General features: G+C 45.3%; 1 protein-coding gene across 3 annotated transcripts in view; it reads left to right on the top strand.

Moving 5' to 3' along the window:
* The window catches only part of LOC102087737 (store-operated calcium entry regulator STIMATE), a 40,286-nt gene that overhangs the window by 14,262 nt on the left and 4,526 nt on the right, over positions 1–21,498 (top strand). For all 3 annotated transcript variants that reach the window (XM_065049294.1, XM_065049293.1, XM_021284181.2), the window contains exons 2-7: positions 1,125–1,173; positions 2,325–2,420; positions 4,332–4,453; positions 14,983–15,095; positions 16,201–16,284; positions 17,395–17,511. In XM_065049294.1, coding sequence (XP_064905366.1) covers positions 1,125–1,173; positions 2,325–2,420; positions 4,332–4,453; positions 14,983–15,095; positions 16,201–16,284; positions 17,395–17,511 — 581 coding nt within the window. The remainder of the gene's footprint in view (positions 1–1,124; positions 1,174–2,324; positions 2,421–4,331; positions 4,454–14,982; positions 15,096–16,200; positions 16,285–17,394; positions 17,512–21,498) is intronic.

The raw sequence follows: 21,498 nt of genomic DNA, 5'->3' as shown, positions 1-21,498 counted from the left end.
AATTACTTCTGCATGGGATATGGTACTTGATACTTCTCTATTAGCAGCTCCTATTTGTGCATGTAAAAGCTGGTTGAAACCAAGAAGAGCATCAAATCTCTGTGATAAACTGAGAACCTTTGAGATGCTTCTGCAGTGCTGGGACCATACTCTGAGAAAAACTAGGTAAAAATCCAACTTGCTTTTATCTCCTGGTAGTAAAAATAGAAATCTCAGAGCAGCAACTGTGATAGACAACACTGAGGGCTCCTTGGAGGAGGACAGACCTGAAGGGCTGCAAGGAGAAAACTCATCTATGGTTGGAGGGATTTCATTTAAATAATCATAGAATGGTTTGGATTGGAAGGGACATTTAAAGCTCATCCAGTCCAACCCCCTGCAATGAGCAGGGACATCTTCACCCAGATCAGGTTCCTCAGAGCCATGTCCAACCTTACCTAGAATGTTTTCAAGCAAGGAAGAGTTGCTTCAAATATCTTTGTGTCATATAGTTGGTGGTGCTGAAGCCATGTGTCTCAGACTACTGCTCCACAGTGGTAATGGGCATGACAAATGTTGTGTACTTAAATAATGTTTTAATACTAGTTGGCACAAGCACAGAGCCATAGCAGCTTGATGAGTTTTGGGGCTTGGCACTGTTACCTTTATGCTGGAGATGTATGCAAAGTGCTGCTTCCTCAAAGGTCCTCTGGTCCTGTTAGCTGCAAGGAGGAGATGGCTTTGTTGTGCCGATGTGACCGTAAAACTTCAATGGACTCTTGGGCTGTATAACTTCATTGTCGCTAGCATAACTTCAGTTTGATGGAAGACTTTTCAGAACTGGTAGGTAGTGGTGAACCTTCCCTAACTTCCTTCAGCCTGCTTCCCATGGCATGAAATAGCTGCTGCTGATGGATGCCAGAAGCACACACCTACCTCCCAAAAATCCTTCTGACCCATGTGTGTGCATTGCTTCTGGTCAGTCTGGAGCCAGGACCTTTGGATTTGCTAAGCTTTAGACTGGCAAATCCTGAGGGTCCTCCAGACTGTTTTTGACAGGTTTTGCATTGGAGATTGGTGCAGACTGCACATGTGTATCAGTTCAGCTCTTTTGGCTAACACAGCTTCTCTAATTCTCTTTGCAGTAAAACGATTTAAGGAACCAAAGGAAGAGAGGCGTCCCTGGAGGATATGGTGAGATTTTTAATTTGGAGTTTGAAAAGACCACGTATATGTAATATTATCATTGCTTATACTAACAACTTCTAGGCTGTCTGAATGTCCTGCGTGGTATTTAGTTGTTAAATGGAATGCTCTGGTGCTAATTCTTAAGGAGACCTCCATGTAGTAGCTGGTGATCCCCAGAAGCAAAATTCCCTGCCCAGCTCTTCCAAAGAAGGTTGTTTTTACTGCAAATGACTGAACCAATAGGTTATAGTCTTCTTTCATCTACTGGCTCGCCTGCACACGGGCTGTCTCCCAGCCAGGGTCATGTTTTATTCTTAAATACAATTAATCACTTTGTCCCTCAGCTCAGGCACAGACCAGGCAACACATTTACCTGTGTCTTGATGTGGCGTAGCTGGGCATTGCTGTTGGCTTTAGACACCTATCCAAACATCCCTGTACTGAAGGATTTATGGACTGCTAAGAGGTGTGCAGGTGGTTGGGATCAGCATACAGTCAGGCTGGCTTGGCTACCAGCTAACGTTAGTGATGAAAAACGTGTCAGTCTTCTCAGTTTGGTTCTTCCTCTAATTTGGGAGTTCAATCCACTTCCCTGTAGATGGGTGCAAAAATCCTAAATAGCTCAATGCCTTCCCTGCACCTACTGCTGTTTGGAGAAACTGAGGCTGGGCTGGGCACTGGAAGGCCAACTGCCCTTTGATGTAGGCTGAAACTTGGCAGTAAATAGAATTATAGAATAGTTTGGGTTAGAAGGGACCTTCCCAGCTCCCCCAGTGCCACCCCTGCCATGAGCAGGGGCGTCTTCACCAGCTCAGGTTGCTCAGAGCCCTGTCCAGCCTGGCCTGGGATGTCTCCAGGGATGGTTCATCCACCAGCTCTCTGGCCAACCTGGGCCAGGCTCTCACCACCCTCAGTATCAAAAATTTCTTCTTCATGTCCAGGCGTAGATCTCCAATGCAGAGTTGCCACATGCTGAAGTGGTGTCTTTTCTTCTTAAGTATTTAGAGTCAGCCAAACTGCTCTTTTTCACCATGTAGAACTTCTTGAGCATCATTAATACATCTTGGAGTAAGGCAGATGCATTCAGGGCCATCACTTGTGTGGTGGCTGGTGCTCCAGGGCACAGATCTTTTTGCCTGTTTTTTTTTTTCCTCCAGGTTTTATGATACCTCCAAGCAAGCAATAGGTGCCCTCTTCATCCACTTTGCCAATGTTTTTCTGTCAGATCTCACCGAAGAAGACCCTTGCTCACTGTAAGTACACAAGGTGCTTGCACTGATGTCCTACATCTGTAAAAGGAAGACACAAGCCTGTTGGAAAATGTCATGCACGGTGGAAACTGAGCCATTTGAAGTGCTATGTGGGGATAAACCATGCTGAGCTTATTTTCAGAGTCTGGGGTTGTCTTCTGGTCTTTGCAGTCTGCTGGTCTGGAGGTGAAGCAATGCAACTGTGCTTTTCTCATTACTGAAAGCACCTCGATATACATTGCAAAAAGTTGCAGCAAATAACGCACTGGTGCCCCTTGCAATTATAATTGTTAAATTATATTGTTTGTTATTGTTTGTTAGAACACCAAACTTTGCAATTTGGCTGTTTTCACAGGGTTATTGACAATGCTTTTCTCGCTGTGTGGTGAAGGTCTTTGAGCACAAGGATATTTTTTTGAGGGATTGATATTCAGTTGCACCTACCACATGTATTCCTGTAGTTTGGGGACTTTCTAAGCCAGACTTCAGACTTAGTGTAGAATTGCCACCTTTATTTCAAACCAGCCACTTCGCAGCTACCAATTTAGTTTCAGAATTTACTTTATCGTGTTTTGAGAAACTCTTCTAGGCTTCAAAATGCTGCAGAAAACCTGGCTTATCTCCCTTTTATATATAAGTGCTGCACCTTGATATGTTTCTTTAAGCAGATGCAAGTTTGACTGGAGCTAAGTATAACCTCTAAAATGACTTAATGGTGTGTTTTTTTTGAACAGTCACTGTTTTAAAATAAACCCCTTAGTGCTTATACTGTACCCTTTGCTTTTTTCTTAAAACTCTGCAGCCTTGACCCTGGGCTCTGAGTCTCATTTGCTACGTGTCCTGCGTGGTATAAACCACCAGAGTGCTCTGATTTTGGCAGCTGGAAACTGTAATAAGCTTGTAATGAGCCTCTGGATGTAGAAAAATTTAATGTCGTATTTAAAAAATGGATATCAGAAGCAGATTGTTATTTTCCGTGTCTTTATTCAGAGGCAGTATCAAATTCTGGAAAGGGAAATGTTCATTCCTGAAGCTCTGTGCTTGGTAGTTTCTTCATGCTGTCGAAATCTGGCCTGATTTGACAGAAAATATTCCAGTAATGGAAAACTGGACAGAAAACATCAGTCTGAGACTTTTTTTTTTAGCCTCTGGAGTTCATTAAAATACAAAGTGCTGGATTAGAGCTTTGACCCTGCAATCCTCAGAAGGTCCCAGCAGTTCTTCTGATTCTGGCGCTCTGTCTAGTGAGGCTTAAATATCCAAAACTGCAGAGCAAACCCATCAGGCCCAGATCTCCTGGTAGGGATGGGTTCAGCTCCTGGATCTGCAGGGCGGCCCCAAACCAGAGGTTTTTGGGGTCCCTGAGATGGCGGCTGTTGAGCCGGGGCTTGTTATCTCTCCCAAGACCTTCTCCTCTGCTCACAGGAGCCTCTCACAGCTGCTCGATCAAATGAACTTTTTGGCTCTTCTGCTACACAGTTTGCAGAGCAGCGGTGGTGTCCAAGAAGCTTCCATTTTTCTTGTATGAAATTCCAAAAACATTTGGTTCTGCTTCCCTGAAACTTGGGATTTCATCCTAATAAGAACAAAAGATGCTACAAATGGAAAGCCTCCTTTTTTGGGGTCACCCTTAAGCAAGGCTAACCTGGGAAGTATTTAATGCTGTATAAATAAGCAATGTCAGAGGTTGCTGGAGCCTGCTCCCTTCTCTGCTGAGCCTTTTAAACTAAGAAATTGCTCGTAAGGCTATAGGAAAATCCAATAAAAGAGAAAGGAAGTGAGTTTGGACTGTTAAGTGGGGATTTTTATGTTCTTGTGGCTTTTTTATGTATTCTCATATTGAAATAAAATATTTTGAATAAGGCTTAAGAACACAACTGAAACCTGATAATTTTGTTTTAACTCTGCTCTTAGCTACCTTATTAATTTCATCCTTGATGCCACGCTGGGAATGCTGCTGATCTGGCTTGGTGTGAAGGTTGTCTCCTGGATCGTGCAGCAGAAGAAGTCCACGTACCTGGTCTTCGGAGAATATGGTAGGTGTCAACCGCTCTGCAGTAAGGAAGCTTGTTTGCTCCCAGCTATGGATGACAAGGAGTAAATGGCAGAAAATATCATTTGGGGATAAAATAGGTAAACATCTGCTTCTGTTGTCCCTTCTCCAAGGAGCTCAGAGTGTGTTAAATGCTGGGACATCACCAGGTCACAGATAACTCTGCTGAGCACACATGAGTGTAGCAGGTTGGTGATAAAAGGTTGAACGTTTTCTTGGATGGACAATATACCCCAGAACATGTGTATGATAAACTAAGGTGTTTGAGGTGGTGATTTTGGGGGGATTCTTCTGGGGGGGGGTGGGTTCCTGGCTTCTCATTTCAGAACATGGAGTTGTTCTTGTGTTTACCTAGATTTGTAGTAGGCATCAGTAGGACACAGCCAGGCCCCAAAAGTGAGTTCTCAAATGACTTGTGGGGTTTTGGGGTGGGATTTGCCAGTTGATTTAAAACAAAACACCACTTTTAGGTATGTCCAATTGTGGCCCCCGCTCTGCTTCAGTTCCTGCCTTGAGATGGACCAAGTTTCAGAAAAGCTTTTCTCAGCAAAGCCCGCTAGAGGGTAGCACTTCTCTTCAGAAAGAGCAGAGCTTGTTCCTGGTTGCTAGAGAGGGAATTATTAACCCTTTGCCTATTTTGTTATATCTCATATAAAGAAGAATTCAGTCTTACTTTAGAAAATACATCCCATTCATACCAATCACATTCCCACCTTTAAGACTTGAATCATTAAGTCCGTTCTTGTTCCTTTGTATTTTTAGTAGCTGGTCTGATAACTGAGCTGGTGAAACTTGGACCAAACTGGGATTAGTGTAGAGACCCCACTGACTTGAGAGCTCTTACTCAGGCTCCTGTTCATCTTGTGTGATGGGTCATAGCACAGGATGAAGGGGATGGTTTGGTTTGTGGGACAGCATGAGCAACTACAGACTAGGAATGAGATGACAACAGATGGGTTGAAATGATGGGATGTGGCAGGACCATCTCTCATCAAGCTTGATAGTGGCTTTAAAGTCTGCAGCGGTCTCCAGAGCAGGCTCAGCATTCTGACAGCATGTGTTTGGTGGGGACTGCCTTTTTTCCCCCTAATGGCTCTTTTTGAAAGAGCTGAGGAGCCAGGCACAGATTGCTAAAGTAATTCAGATGAGACAGCAGAGCAATCCAGATGTTCTTAGAATCATAGAATAGTTTGGGTTGGAAGGGACATTCAAAGCTCATCCAGTGCCACCCCTGCCATGAGCAGGGACATCTTCACCAGCTCAGGTTGCTCAGAGCCCCATCCAGCCTGGCCTGGGATGTCTCCAGGGATGGGGCATCCACCACCTCTCTGGGCAGCTTGGGCCAGTGTTTCACCACCCTCAGTGTAAATAATTTATGTTCAGCCTGAATCTCCCCTTCTTTAGTTTAAAGCCATTACCTCTTGTCCTGTCATAACAGGCCCTGCTAAATAGTATTTTTGGTTCAGGAGCTTGCATTTTTCTTGGTTTTGAGCAACAAGGGCTTGAAGCCAAATTGCAGCCATCCCAGGGCGCAGCTTCATCTTCACATGCCACGTCTGCAGTTGAGCAGAAGCAAGGAAATGTTAAAGTGTATTGGCAGCTTGCTTTAACCTTGCAGAGCAGTAATGAGCTTCCAGTGAGCTGTAGCTGGCCCCTCATGAAGGCTGGCTTAGACTACAGAGACGGCTCACACCTCTGAGGAAGTCTTGCTTTCATTAACAAAAAAGTTTCTGCTGTTGCTTGAATGTAGCTCTTGAGTTGAGGATTAAGTATCTCATCCACTCAGTGCTGCTCTTGGTGAAGGTCTCTGGGCAGAGTGACCACGATGGAAAAGTTAGGTACGACTCAAATGGTGTGTCTGCTGCAATCCTGCTGCAGGGCTAGGGAAGCAAAACACTGCTGTCCTCATTTTGGGTGGGAAGTAAGTTCCAAAACGGTTTGGAAGATGCTCATAAACTTTGTCCAGTCTGATACAGGGTCCAAAAATATGATTCATTTTCTGATCTAATTGCCGTACCGGATTTTGTTGCTTTCCTCAATTCTCCTGAGGAGCAGAAGCATCTCTTGCAGTCCTGCAGAGGAAGAAGGGCAGAAAAGCACACAATCCACATTGTGGACAGTGGTGAGTGCTGTTGCTCCAACCATCAGGAAAGAACAGTTGTGTCTTTGTCCAGTATAGCCAGTACCATCTACCTGCATGGTCTCTGGGGGGGGGGGGGGAAAGAAGAAAAAATCCTGTTGCAACAGCTTCCTTTCTGATCCCCCAGCTCTTGGTTGCATCCCTGGAACAGATGCAAACTGCAGTTATCTTTGGTTTTGGCTCCAGCAGTCCCTCTGCTCTGCTGTTGGTACCCCTGTCTCCACAGCCCTGGGTGGTGCTCCCTGTGTGACTGTAACAGCTGCATTAATGGAGAAGCAAAGAAAAGGAAGAGCAGCTAAATCCACACTACTATTTTAAGCATCCAGCTGTCCAGAAGTGTTTAGAAAAATCAATTACTTTTGTATTTCAAACGAGGAGACACCCATTCTGAGATCAGCCTCTCTTGTGCCTGAGCTCTTGGCCAAAGACTTTGCAGCCAGGAATGACCCAGGGCTTAGCTAGTGGAGAGTCAAAGGCTCCAATATGCTTATGTTCCTCCATCTTTGCCCAGCAGCTCTTGGTTACACCTTGGATTGCATTGAAGCACAGGAAACTGCATTTTAAAAGGTTGCTCTTGCTTCTGCAGAAGCTTTGCTTCAAAGATCAAAGATTGGAGAGGTTTATTCTTCATCTGGGGTCAAGTAGGCTTTGGAGAATGGTGGTTGCCGTACACATACTCAAAGATAACAAACTCCGCGAATGCTCTGGGCACCGTTTGCTCTTGCAGGGTAGCTGCAGGCCCTGTCTATAGGTGCTTTCCATGTAGGGGACTTCTGCAGGCAGGAGAGCAGAGCAGAATTGGAGCTGTAAAGGACATGGGAGGTGGATACCCAAGATCTTGGAGGTGTGCTGGGTCTGTACAGACTGAGCAGAGAGGATAATGGTTGGAGGCAGAGAGTGCAGATGAAGCCTGATTGAGCTTTGTGCTCCACCTCCAAACTGCCCCAACCTTCTTCTCCCTCACCCCTTCCCCTGGCAATAAGAAGCTCCCTAGAGGGAACCTCTGGATGGCTGCAGCGTCCTGGCATTGCAGTTGTGTCTAATAACTTTAAAATATTACTGTAGAAATACTGGAGTATTTCTTTTAGGTAAGCAAACGCTATGAATTTGCGTTAACATACGGTTCCTGCAATATGCAAGTATAATGCTGAAGAGGCACATTAAGAAATGATGGGGAGTGAGAGGGCATTCTTGCTTGAAAATGCCTTGTTGGGTGCCCATCTGGATGCTGACTGATGTGTGACTGTGGCTGCGGTCACCAACTAGTCTGAGCTTGATGCTTTGTGCTCATTCACTGTCTGGAAATGGAAAGTCATGTCTCTTGGAGGCCTTTAAAGTCTGTTTAGTGGCCTGTTGAACTCTGCTGGTCAGAATTATAAGCGAATATGCTCTGTGCCAGCTGCTGAGTTTAACTGAGGACCTGTGTAGGCTGCTTTTGGCCCTGTTGTGATGTTGTACAAAATTTCCATAACAAATGTTCCCACGTCCTGAAGCAGCCAAGGGAGCTGGCTGCTAATGCTTGAGGAAATAAGGCTGAAAATAGCTCTAACCTGAGGGTTTGTGCTTTTCCTTAGCATGCTTGGTCTTTCCACCTCCAGGATCAGGGAGGAAAAGTAAGGAGAGGGCTGAAGATCATCCTTCAGTGGTGAAGTGTGTGGTCAGGTCCCCTGCTCTGAGCAAGGGTGCAAAGCTTTGAACCTTCCTGTATCTGGCTGATTGCAGCAGTATTTGCCCCAATGCAAGAGCAGTATCTCTAGGGACCAAAGACCCAGGGACAATGGTGTGACACTGCAAACTGGGAACTGATTCCATCTGTATGCTCTCCTATAGTTCAGATGCAGAACGTGCCAGAGGGTTTGAGATGTCCACTGGGACCCATCTGGCTGCTCTGATGCTGCTTTGTCCTATCCATGACCAGTGTAATTGCTGATCAGGTCCTGATCTCTGAAAACCTGTTCTTACCCTCAAAGTGAGCACTTCTATGCAGTTCAGGTGTTTTCCTGCTCTTAGCCTCCTCTGTACTTGGCACTGAATCATAGAATGTCCTGAGTTGGAAGGGAACCCACAAAGACCATCAAGTCCAATTTCTGTCCCTGCACAGGACAACCCCAAAATGATAATTACATCCTTTGATTTTTTTAAAGGTACTGTTTGAGTATCTCTTGAGTTTGTGGTGTGGGTGTTTTTTTTAAATTATTTTTATTTATTTATTTTTATTTTTCTATCCCTACCATGTCACCCAGTGCAACTTTCAGTTCTTTCAAATATTCATTTTTCTTCAGCCTTCTGCTTTGGCTGTGGTTAAGCTTTTTTCTACCTGCTCTGTGCACACACAGTCCCCAAAAGACCTTAAATAAAGCTGTCTGGCAGTAACATGTGGGCTATGCTGACAGCTTGGTACGTTGGACAGCCTGGATTAAAACTAATCCTGTTGTGCGGTAACAACTCAAATACCTCAAGCAGTGCTGCTTTTGCTCTGTGAGCTGTTGGGATCCCACGCACAAGCGGAATAGGAGACACGTGTGTTTGTGTGATGTTGCTGCAGGAACCAGAGTCCCAGGTCTGCACCAAGGAGGTGTTGCTGCTGGTGGGGTGGGGAGCACCAGCAATACTGCTGGAGAATAATGGTCTAAAATGCAGTGTATGCATCTTCTGAATGAAGGAGGGTATTTATTTCTATTAGGGTGGAAGATGGCTGTAAGAGGATTTGAGCGAAGCATGTTTGCTAAGGTAAAAGTAGAGGCTGGTGGTAGAGCCAATGTGTAGAGCTGAGATCTCCTGGGTGACCTTCCAACCAGGACTGGTGAGGCTGCATCTGCAGTGCTGTGTCCAGTTCTGGGCTCCACAGTTTAAGAAGGGCAAGGAATTACTGGAGAGAGTCCATCAGAGAACTACAAAGATGGTGAGGGGTCTGGAGCGTCTTTCTGATGAAGACAGACTGAGAGCTGGGTGTGTTCAGCCTGGAGAAGAAAAGCCAAGAAGGAATCCCATCAATGCTTATAAATATCTGAAGGGTGGATGTCACGGACTAGAGTTGGACCAAGGGTTGGACTCTATTATCTCTGAGGTCTTTTCCAACCCAGTTGATTCTGTGAAAAGGGTGGACCAGGCTCTTTTCAGTGGTGCCCAACAATAGGATGAGGGACAACAGGAACAGACTGAAGCACAGGAGGTTCCATCTGAATATGAGGAGAAACTTCTTTCCTTTGAGGTGCCAGAGCCTGGACCAGGCTGCCCAGAGAGGTTGTGGAGTCTCCTTCTCTGGGAACATTCAAACCCGCCTGGACACCTTCCTGTGTGATCTGCTCTGGTGACCCTGCGTTAGCAGGTGGGTTGGGCTGGAGGATCTCCAGAGGTCCCTTCCAACCCCAACCATCCTGTGGTTCTGTGACTGGGGACAAGAAACTAGAAGTGTTCAAAGGGAACATGATGCATGTAATCTCCTACCAGGTTCAATGTGGAGGCTGCAAAGATCCTTTGGATCTGTTACTCACTCTACTACAAGGAATGTGAATCCCTGAACACAGTAAAGAGGAGAGCATCTATTCTTTATTATTATTATTATTATTATTATTTAATATCCAGGTAGCAGCTTGTTTTTTGCTGGCTGGCAATTTTGCATGGCAGAAACAGTCCTGTAAGCACTGACCTAGATCTGTGAAATGGAAACACTTGATGTGAGAAGAATCCTTTCCAGTCCTTGAAGTGGGACACCACAGTTTGTCTATTAAAGCTCTTAAGTTGCATCTGAGGATACCCTTTATTATCTTGTTGTAGGGAAACAGCACATAAATGAGGTGCATGGTTAGCTAGGATCAGCTTGAGATTTCCAGGCTTGATTCCTGACTGTGGGAGGAGGAGATGCAGCCAGTCTGTCTCATGGGCTTGTCCAGGGACCACACAAAGGGACTCTTCCCTCAGGAGATGCCAGTAGGTGGTGACTTGTATGTTACTGACATTAGTCACAGTTAGTGGTGAGTTAGACTTGAATGATGGCCACTCTGAGGTGGATCGATGGTCCTTGTGTGACTTCAAACCTGCAGAGGTAAGGAACAGCCACATTAGCTCCTTGGTGAAGAGGAAACGAGCCTCTGTCAGTTTATAGCTGAAGTCATCCTGGCAGCCCTGTGCACCACGCTGTTGTTTCATTTTCATCTTTATCCTGAGTTATTTTGGTACTGAGCAGCCTCCCGTCCTTGGGAGACCAAGATGCAGTCAAAAGTAACTGTGGAGATACCCTCTGATCTTTCTGTCAAGGGGTGGAAATTAAGTCCTGTCTAATTCTGTGCTTCAGGATGGATTCCTGTACAGAAACATCTCACCCCATAGTCCACAAACAAAGCTCAGAATGGAACAGGAGGAAGAGGCTGAAAAACAGAGTCCTCTGCCTAGGCCTCTGGGTCTCTTTCCGTAACCTTCCACTGTCTACCCTGGACAAGTAAGAAGTTCTGGTGTCCCTCTAACTATGGAGGAGATTGACAGCATCTCCTGTAGGTGATGTAGAGAAGACCAGAGTGAGAAATATGAACATACGAAGCTCCATGCTGTGATGGAGGCACCTTTGACAGGTGGGATGTGGTGGGTAGTAAGGGGTGCAGGTCTGTCCTGCTTGTTGTATACTTGTATGTGTCCTGCAAACATAACCAGTGAAGCTAGCCTCTGGTCTTGGAGAAGTGGGGTTCCCTAGGTGGGATCTTGCATTTGCACAGTAAAAATTGTTCTCTAGGGAAGGGAGAAAAGGTTGTCAGGCTTGAAGAAAACTTGAAGAGCAATTTGATGGCTAACTTGGGTGAGGAGCTATTAACCTTGGAGACGTGGTCAAGTCAATGCTCAGCGTGGGTTAAGTAGCTGGTTGATTTTCCTGATGTCTGTGTATCAGCCTGGTTAAACAAAACCTGTCTGTAAAGATGGCTTGTTGAGGGCTAGGGCTGCCAACTGCACAGTATACGAAATCAAGAACTGTAGCTGTTTGTGATGATGAATGGTAGTGACTGCCTATCCCCAAAAGAGTGTGCAGGAGCAGGTATTTGGGTGAGATCTCAAACTTGCTATTGCTTCTTGGGCAAGCTGAGGCAGTAGGGGCGAGTATTTGGCAAGTGCCATCATGACTTCAGCATGAAAGAACAGGCTTGCGAAGAGTGCTGTGGGTGTTAGTCCTGTCTCCCCATGGGGGACGGAGCACAGCTGACAACACAGAGCAAAAGGGAAAGAGTTCAAATGCAGGAAGGACACGGTGGATGTTTGTTTTCCTATTTTGTTTGTACTCGGAGTTCAGATGGGTGATGGTAACCTGGGGGTTTGTAGTATAACTAGTCGGTCTTGGGATATGAGGCAAAAAAACCCACTATAGTTAACCTGTACCAAAGATAATTAGGCTGCTGAGTGTAGTGGGAGAGGCTGTCTATGCTTCAGGAGGACCAAAGCCTGTCTGACACTGGCCTTTAACCGCCTCTAACGCTGCTCCTGTCTCCTCTGCAGACCACCCATTTAGCTGCTGCCTGCCAGGGAGCAGAGATGTGCGCTTTCTGAAATCCTCTGCGGGTTCTGCTGGTCGCACTCGCACGTAACCTTCCTGGCTCCCTCTTTCCTTCCCTCCCTCTGTGCGGTTGCCGGCTGGTCTGGCACTCTCTGCTTGCTCTCCTCCCAGCTCGAGCAGCCTCTCTGCACCACTGCCTTTCCAGTCCTTCTTTTTCTCCTCCTTTGCTTCCTTCTCCATCACAGCTTGAGCAATTAAAAAGCTGGGTTGCAAGGTGATCACTCTGAGGTCTCTGGTGTAGAGATGCTAGCTTGACGCCTCTACTTCTTAGCTGTAGCTTTGCAATGATGCAAATGTTTTGGTGCATTGCTAACAAATGACAGAATAAGAACAAATAGGCATGCAAACCTATTTTTCCCTTGTTGGGAAGCAGATCCCCTTAGAGCTGGGCTTGGTTGGATACCAGCTCTTACTAAGTCCTGGTATGTGCTGCTGGTCTGTGTGGTTTGCATAATGGGTTTGGATAAATGTGTTGTTGTAAACTACTGGTATTGTGTTCCCCTCCCATGTCTGAACAGTATTGTGCTGAGAAAAGCGGGGCAGAGCTCCCAGTCCGCTGCCATCTGACCACACATCGGGCATTGGCATCTCATGGTGGGCTGGGTTCTCTCTTCCAAATTCCGGCCTGATTATGCTGGAAATAAGTGTTGCCAGGGGTTATCTTTATGTTCAAGTGGTAAGAGGAAATGCTGCAGCTGTCCTAAGCCAGATACTGTAGCTCAGTTTTGCAGACCTGAGATATTCCGATGGGCCTGGGAAGATGATAACCAGCTGGCAGGGTGCTTACAGAGGGCTGAGGCAAGCACATGTAATAGATATGGTACCATTATCATTGTTAACAATACAAATATGCTTTTACTTATTACTTGGTGAGTGCCCCACTGGAAACATTCATATTTAATTAGCATTGATTCTTTTTGAGTAAATTGCTCTAAAACCCGGGGCGATGGAGCCCATCTCTTGCTCAGACAGTGAGTATCACGTAACCAGCCGATCACTTCATCAGCAGAAATAAAATAATTCTGTTTAGGACTGAAATTTTATGCTTCTTGAATTAAAAACGGTAATGAGAAATTTTCAGACTCGCTGGCAACTGGGTGTGTAAGGCTTGGCAGGGAACAAATAGCAAGTCATGTCCTTAATGGTGGTTGTTGTTGGTGTTGTGGGGATTTTTTTTGTGTGGGTTTTTTTGCTGTTGGTTTGTTTTTTGGGTTCTTTGTTGGTTTGTTTGGTTTTGGTTTTTCTTTTGTTTTCCATAGAGGAGTGTGTAGGATACTGACTGGTCCTTGTAAAGGGGAGGGTCACTCCAGAAGCATCTTGTCTTGTGGATTACTTTTGGGATTAGCTTTAATTCAGAAGAGACTATCAGTCTCCCATTCTGGTCAAAATTCTCTTGTGTGACCTGCTCCTATCCACTGCAAGGGTGAGGAAAAAAATTGGGCAGACCCATGTCCGTGAACTTTTCTAGGTTTGTTGAGGTGAAATGAAATCACTGATACCTTTATAAAAGGGTACCAGAGAAAGGGCAAGCTCAGTTACCAGTTTCCCAAAGCAGTACATGCTTGTAAGGAATTATTCGAGTGGGATGCTGAGATTTCTGAGCTCTCAAACCTTCTCTGTATAAAGGATTTTAGTGGTCCATGCATTGATGAGATGGGATACTTGCCCCTTCACACAAGTAGAGCTTCCTCCCCTCAAATAACTGTATCTATCAAGCTCGAAGTAGCTCAACACTAGGAGAAGGATACTGGTAGTGCCCATCAGTGGCTGAAAGAGAGAGAAAGCTTTCATTTCCAAGGCCATGCATCCTCTCCCCCAAAGATTCATAAAAGTTGAGCCAGTCTCCTTGGAGTTACCAGGAATGGCTTTTCCATTAAGCACTTGGAATGCTACTGGGCTGTGGCCCTTGAGAGCCCAGGAGTGTTTGTGAGTGCTGAGGTTGCTGGATAAACATGGGGAATTTTGGGTCTTCAGGCAGAGCCAGAGATGTGAATCTCCCGTTTTACAGAAGGTGACTACCTGCCTTGTAGGACACTTGTAGGACTTTTGCTCCAGCAAAGCTGTTGATTGAGAAAGGACAGGCAATGGGTGGATTTCAGAGGCAGGCTGGTGGAATGGAGAGGACAGGAGGCAGGTAAATGCATGTAGCGTTAGCATTTGCAAGGAAGGTAGATGTAACTTAAGGGATGTCTGAAATTCATTACTTGCTTGCCCTTCAGATTAACCTGGATTAGTTGCCATCTCCATTTCAGAATTAGCCTCAAAAGGAGTAGAAAAAGAATAATTTTCTAGAACAAAAGGCCAGTGGTGTATGTTGTCTCATGAGGAAGAACTCTCTTGCTTATAGCCTGGTTTAATTCAAAAGCACAACTGCAGTGTGAAAGGCAAAGAGCTGCCCAGATAAGGGAGTCTGCACAAGTGAAAGTGGGGTGCATTTTTTTGCCTTTCCATGTTTATTTCTCTACATCGGTTTGAAAAGATACAAAGAGCTGCAACTAATAAGGGATGGGAGTCTCCTGAATTTTCTCTAGTACAAGTTGGATTTACTTTTATTTTTAAAAATTAGAAAGATTTGAGCTTAGATCTTGGTATGGGTTGATCTTCAGTGGAGTAATAACATGTAGACCCAGCAGGGACCTCAAACCTTTCTACCTCAGGCATGTGCTTCACAACTACAGGTAGAAAAATCTCTCTGCTAATTTTAAGTTTGGTATCTAGTCTTGGCCTCACTGCAAAACTTGCAATGTGGAAGCTCAGGTATCAAACATGAGGCAGCTTTTCCGCAAGGCTGTCTCCTCTTGTCTTCCATCTCAGATTTAATATGCTGTTTTCCCAGGTGACCCTCCACAAGCTGCTGCCTGGATTGGCCAGTGTATCCTCTACTTGCTGATAATGGTTTTTGAGAAGACTGTGATTAGCCTTGTCCTACTCATCCCTGGTTGGACAAAGGTAAGCTTCTGAGCTGTATTTTTCTAGCCACAGCTGTCGTGGCTTGTTTCTTGTCAGCTTTGCCTTATTAATGGTCCTCATCATTGCAGGTCTTTAATCCTTATGATTTGTTGACATCCCTCTGTAATCATTAGCTATTACTTCAGTTTGGGGAAACATGACTTCCATAAGTTGGGTACATTCCCTTGCTAGTCAAAAGCTAGTAGAATAAGATGCTTCTTTAACTTACTTTTCCATCTTTGGAAGGATAAAATGGGGTGGCCTGGCAACTGAGCTACTTCCATTCTGCCAGAGGATTTCTACATTCTCTCATCAAGTCAGTTCATGCTGGTGTTTTGTGATCCCATGCATAAACAATGCGGGACTCTTAGAGATTAATTTGGAAAGAATTGTCTAAGTAGTATGTTGTCCTTTCCTCCCCACCCCAGCTGCTTCTGTATGGTAGTTTATGCAATGGTAATTGAGCTCATAATGAGTTTCTCTTTTAATAAATAAAAGTAACCTATGGCACTTGTAGCCACCTACCTGGTGGCAGGTAGGTATGGTGTCTGTGAAAACCAATTATGGGAGTCTATGGGAAACTCCAGTTTTGAGTGCATTTACACATAGTACCTAGTATCTGACAGATTGATGTCACTGAGGAGTTGTTTACAGGAATCTGTGAGCAGTTATCTGTTCCTGTTCAGGACTTATTTTTCAAACCCATTGTCTGCAGTGGTCAGCCTGGGAAGTGGATGTGTTGTTCCACAGCACGCACTGCTAGATCCAGAGGTGCTGCTGGGTATCTCTCCATGCTTATCATGCATTGCTGGTGTCCTTATTTTGCAGCTGGGCTCCATGGAGCCAAGGAAAGTCCCACCAGTTGTTGTCATGAGTAGTTACACTGAAAGAGTAGCACTACTTATTTCTCACTCTCTGCAAAGCTGTGTGTTTGGCAGCTGGGCTAAAGGAATAGCCCATGTAATCTTTCTATTAATAACAGCTGGGTTAAAGGCTGAGGAGCACTAGCTAGGAGACTGTTGGTATAACAAGGCAACCAGTTTGTAGCAAACATCTTGCAGCAAAGCTGTGCAAATAATGCTTCTGAATGCTTTGTTCTCTGCAGCTTCAGCAGATCCTCCTGGGTTACATCCCAAACCCCCAGCTGGAGCTCATCCTGGTCATGTTCGTTGTGCCTTTTATAGTCAATGTAAGTGATGCCTCTGCAAGTGCTGGGTGGGGTGGTTTGGAAATTGTGGTCCCTCCTCAATGGGGAGCATGTACAGGAACTGGCTTGGGGCAACCTTGAGCAATTGAAGTGTCTGGGACAGGGTGGAGGGTAGTGGAAACAAATGGATTTGTTGCCATGAATACACAAATCTGTTACTGCTGCCCTGCCGTGGTCCTAATTCCCATTCATTTGTCCGAGATGCTGAGGGGCTGATGCTTTAGCTTGTTGAGGAGAGATGAGGCTTGTTAGCTGAGGGCTGCATTTCAGCAGCAAGATACAGCCATGGGGATATCCCAAAGCCCTTTAAATTCCTATAGGATGGCTTGTTCAGTGGTGGCCTTTGGCAAATTGTCAATCTAGATGTTTGGCTGGACTTCAAATTGCATTACAGCAAGGCAAGGTATTCAGATTACCCAAAACTATTGGTCTCCTCAAAACTAGCTTGGCAAAGCCTCTTAAAAGATTAGGTTTTTTCCTCCTGCCCCTGATTCTGGGTAATTCATGACCTCCTGCTATTCCTGCTAAGATGGGAACTCTTTTCAATGAGTATTGCAGTGAATACAAAATTGGCAAAGTTGAGTTTACCTTCCTCTGCTACCAGCCTTTCTCTGCCACATCAGGCTGCATTTCCCTATTAGAAGTTCTCAAAGAACTGACAAGGGACGGGTGCAGACAGAGCGGGATAAGCCTTGGATGGAGCCTGGTTCAGTTGTTATTTCCTGATTGAAACTTGGCCTATTGTGTTGGTGGTTTTGTTTTTGTTGTTTGTTTGGGTTTTTTTGGGTGTGGTTTTGTTGTGGTTTTGTGTGTGGGTGGTGGTGGTTGTTGTGATTTTTGTTTGTTTGTTTTTGTGGGTTTGTTTTGTTTTTTCCTGGGTCTTCAGCTATGGAATCAATAGGATTTATATGAGAAAGGACCTCAGGAATTTGACTCATCCAGCCCCCATGGGCACATTTGATGCAGGGTTAATTTAGATATTAAATTAGGTTGATCAAGGCTGTATATCTGGAAAAGCCAAAAGGAGAATGAATAACTGATCAAATTACTTTGGTCTCTGCAGTGTTTTCATGTAAATTCTTTCTCCCCAAGGCCATTATGTTCTGGGTTGTGGACAGCTTGATCATGAGGAAATATAAGCAGAAGGACACCCTGGGCATCAATGGATCCATAGAAACTCCTCGGGCTAGGAGAACTGAGGAATCTCAGGTAAGACCAAGGATGTCCTGTGTTTGAGACCAGACTGCAAGCTTGTGGTATGGGCTGTGTGCTTTACCACAAACACACAACATACCAGCACTTTGCTTAGACCCGGGGCATGTATGTGGATGATGACCCTGCTAAGTCAAACTAACTCTTCATGCTTGCTGCTTAGGTCAACAGAGGGGTGTTTCCTGGCAGGACCTGGCCTTATCTACCAGTGAGCAACATTGCAGCCTACAAAGTATTGCTGAAATATTGCCCTATATGATGACAGTATTGTGTGGGGTATGAGCTAGCTTCTTCAGTGTGGGCTTGTTGGAGTGGCAGGCTGAAGCTGGTGGGTTCCTCTCTCTCAATTTTCCCATTTTTAATTGTAGTTAATCTTGGCTTGGAAGAGCTTGCTTTCCTTACTGTAATTGGTAGCAACCTTTTTGAGGACAAGACCTCACTGGCAATCCTATTTTTGTCAGCTTGGTATTTTTTCAGCCAGATGATGGTTCCTTAGCTGTAGAAAGCTGTATTTTGTGTTGTGCGAGCTTGACGCTTAAAAGTTACAGGGGGGAGGAAATGCTCAGTCCCAGCAGACTTTGTTCTTGTTAATAACATGTGGTTTGCTGGGCAGGTGGTGCCTGAGCTTGTCATCAGTATTTGGGCAGAGTCTACAACCTGAGTCATTGGGTTGAATTCCCTTCCTTCCCCTGACACCCAGACATGGTTTCAAAGTGCTATGTGAAAACTGCTGATATCCTGCAGTTCACTGGCGAGACCTGTTGAGATAAGAGAGCTTCTGGCAGTCATAGACTGGCTCCTGAAGCAGCTTCTGCCAAGGAATTTAGGAAGAACAGAAATAGCTCTTGCGCTCTGAGAGCTCTTTTTACAAAGAGTAACTCAGCTCTTGTGCAGATGAGTTGTGGGATGGACAATTACTGGTCACGTTGCAAAGCACATGGAGGTAATAGCATTTAATGGTGTTTAACACTCGGCAGTCCACACAGCAGCCGTGGCTTCCACAGCTCAAGGGTGCGCTGGGGAAGTGTCCACCTCTTGTGGGGATGCAGAGTTGGAGGAGTCTTCCCTCTGGCAGGAAGACCAGGCAGATGTGAGCAGCTGTTGAGATGAGTGAGTCACTCCTCCTGGCCCTGCCTCCAGATAAACAGTTGTTGCTTGGCAAAGTCACTAGAAACACATTGTGGCCCAGGGAGTTTCTTGAGTGGTGTATGTGGTGAGGGGATCTTCAAGAAATCTTTGTTATTTTGCAGAGAAGGGGGGGGGGAAAAAGGCATGAATTGGGTGCTCCCAGTATGTCTTGGTAGTTGTGCATTGAAGGTAGGAACTCACACCTAGGATCTAAAGGTGCATTAACTCTTGGCATGAAGTTGTCCCAGATTATGGTGCAGTCCTGGTTTCTTAGTGGCACCTGGTGTTCCAAGAGTGTTACTTTTTAGAAGAGCTAGTTTGGAGGTCTGCTTAAAATGTAAAGCTGTTGGTAACAATCAGACTTACTGAATGGATGTGCTGTTGTGTTCCTGAAGATTTAAGATCAGTTAAAATGACTCCACCTCAGAAGCAAGGGTAAGGAGGTGACATCTCTAGTGGAGAGACCAACCTCCTTTTCACCTAAACTTGCAGCATCCAGTCCCGTTGATAGTGGATGCTGTGGATATACAGATGGTGTTGCAGTTACTGGTTCTTCATGGAAATGATGCTGGCCCTCTGACTTACTCTGATGAAGACAGGGACAAGTGTTTTGTGGCCTTTAGCTCAGTTTTGGGTAATCTGAAGGGCAGATACCTGTTAACCTCCAGAAGCTAGGAAAGACTTTTCTGGCAGCTCAACCTAGATGGGTTGTTTCAAGTAATAGGGACAACTCCCACAGTCTGGCTCTTGCTGTCAAAGGCTTCTCCTGTCTTCCAACTTCTTGAGTCCTTTTCTCATCAGACTTTCGCTAAGACCTTCAATGTATGGGTCTTCTTGAAACCCTCAGATCTATCACTGCGGTGGAGCTACCAAGGGGACAGGTTTGTACCTGAAGCAGTCTATGGGGACTACCTCCTTTCTGCTCAGACACATTGCTGAGCTTCTGGCCTCACAAAGTTTGAGCACAGAAAGAAGATAATGAAGAAATACAGAAATGGGCAACCTGCTTTTCCATAGAATCATTTTGGTTGGAAGAGGCCTTCAAGTTCAGAGTCCAGCCATTAATCCAACACTGGCACTAACCCATGTCCCTAGCAACCTCATCTACGTGCCTTTTAAACCCCTCCAGGAATGGTGACTCCCCCACTGCCCTGGGCAGCCTGTTCCACTGCCTGACAACCCTTTCCAGGAAGAAATTTTTCCAGTCTAAACCTCCAATTCTGCTTCTTGGCACTGGGCCTCAAGGTGTAGCCATAGGCTTCTGCTACATGTGTCAGCTTTTTAGGCTATAAATTAAAGATCTTATTGGCTAGCTAGGCACCACAGCTGGACTGGCTTGAATTTAGTCTTGAAAACAGAAAATAAGGGTTTGCAGGGTTCATTGCTGCTGCTAATAACCTGTTCAAGTGGCAGAATTTCTTCCCCACCTGCTGCCTGAAGGAGGGGAGCTGAGAAGCATCTGTACAGGGCAGAGCTGGCTGAGGCTAATGTGTCCCACAGTTTATCAGGGTTCATCAGGGCTGTCTAGCAGCAGGCGCCAAGAGCTCCCCATCATGCTGCCTTCTTGAATTTCAACCCTCTGCCTATCTTGCCAATAGAGAGTGTCATTATTTTCATTTGAACTAAGCAGTTCGCCTTTGGAAAGGGTGGTGCAGGGGGAAGGAAGAGAATGGAAAGAGGGGGCTGAATTTAACCTGTTAAAAACCCATACTTGGGATTTTTCTATAGGGATAGCAGGAAAAGCTCAGCTTTGTCCTTGGCTTGGCAAATCAGCAAGAATAAACCCAGCAACCAGCAGTCTTGCTACTGATGTCACTTACTGACTGTGGATGCAGTTTAGACCAAAGAACTGTCAGCCTCTTGGGAGTTTTAAGTCTCTTCTGGTGAGCTACAGATGTGACAAGGGGCTCTTGCTTATAATGGAGAAAATGCTGCACTTCATTTTGTTTGGGGTTTTTTTGTTTGTTTGTTTTTTACACTGAAACCCTGAAAGGGACAAACTCTTATGGCTGCAAAAATCTCACCATTCCTTCCAAGTCAGTCTTTAAAGCTTTTTCTTGTTTCGGACTTGTGCCTTGCCTTGCTACATCTTAGTAGAATCATACAGTAGTTTGGGTTGGAAGGGACCTTCCAAGCTCATCCAGTGCCACCCCTGCCATGAGCAGGGACATCTTCACCAGCTCAGGTTGCTCAGAGCCCCGTCCAGCCTGGCCTGGGATGTCTCCAGGGATGGGGCATCTACGACCTTTCTGGCCAACCTGGGACAGTGTTTCACCACCCTCATTGAGGAAAAAAAAGTCCATCACTGCAGTAGAGCTGCAAGTGACTTGTTTGCCTCTCTCTCATGGGATAGAGAGAACTCTCAAGAGTGCCAGTCTGAATCCAGTGCTGTTCAGGCTAGAGAAATGCATTCATCTGCATGGCCCTTATTTATGTTTTGCATGTGTCCTGCCCTTGACCTGAGTCTCTTTTCCCTTGCCCTTGCTAGTGTCAATAAACTTTAGATGTTATCACTAATTTCTTTGTTTCCTCCACTCAGGAAAACAAGTCAGTTTTAATAATACTTTATTTGATCTTTTTTCAACTTTTTTTTGTTTTGTTTCTTGTTTTCCCAAGGGAAACGAGTGAGTTTCTGCTCCTTTTCTGAAGGCTAACATTTTCAGAGACAAGTCTTAAAGCAAAAATAGGTATAATAATAGTGGTACTTGTGAGAATCGTTGGTGTGAAACTAGAAGCTACATTAAGGTTGGGAGGAAAGCTAATATACTATGTGGGAACCTGCCTTTGGTCAGCGTGGAGTTCAGCACCTGTCCCAATTCCCTTCATAGGAGCTGTGGTTTTGGCAAATCCCTACAC

The sequence above is a fragment of the Columba livia genome, chromosome 1, assembly GCF_036013475.1.
Source record: "Columba livia isolate bColLiv1 breed racing homer chromosome 1, bColLiv1.pat.W.v2, whole genome shotgun sequence".
NCBI classification, from domain to species: Eukaryota; Metazoa; Chordata; class Aves; order Columbiformes; family Columbidae; genus Columba; species Columba livia.
Note: the sequence above shows the minus strand (reverse complement) of the source record. Positions and strands in the feature narration are given on the sequence as shown.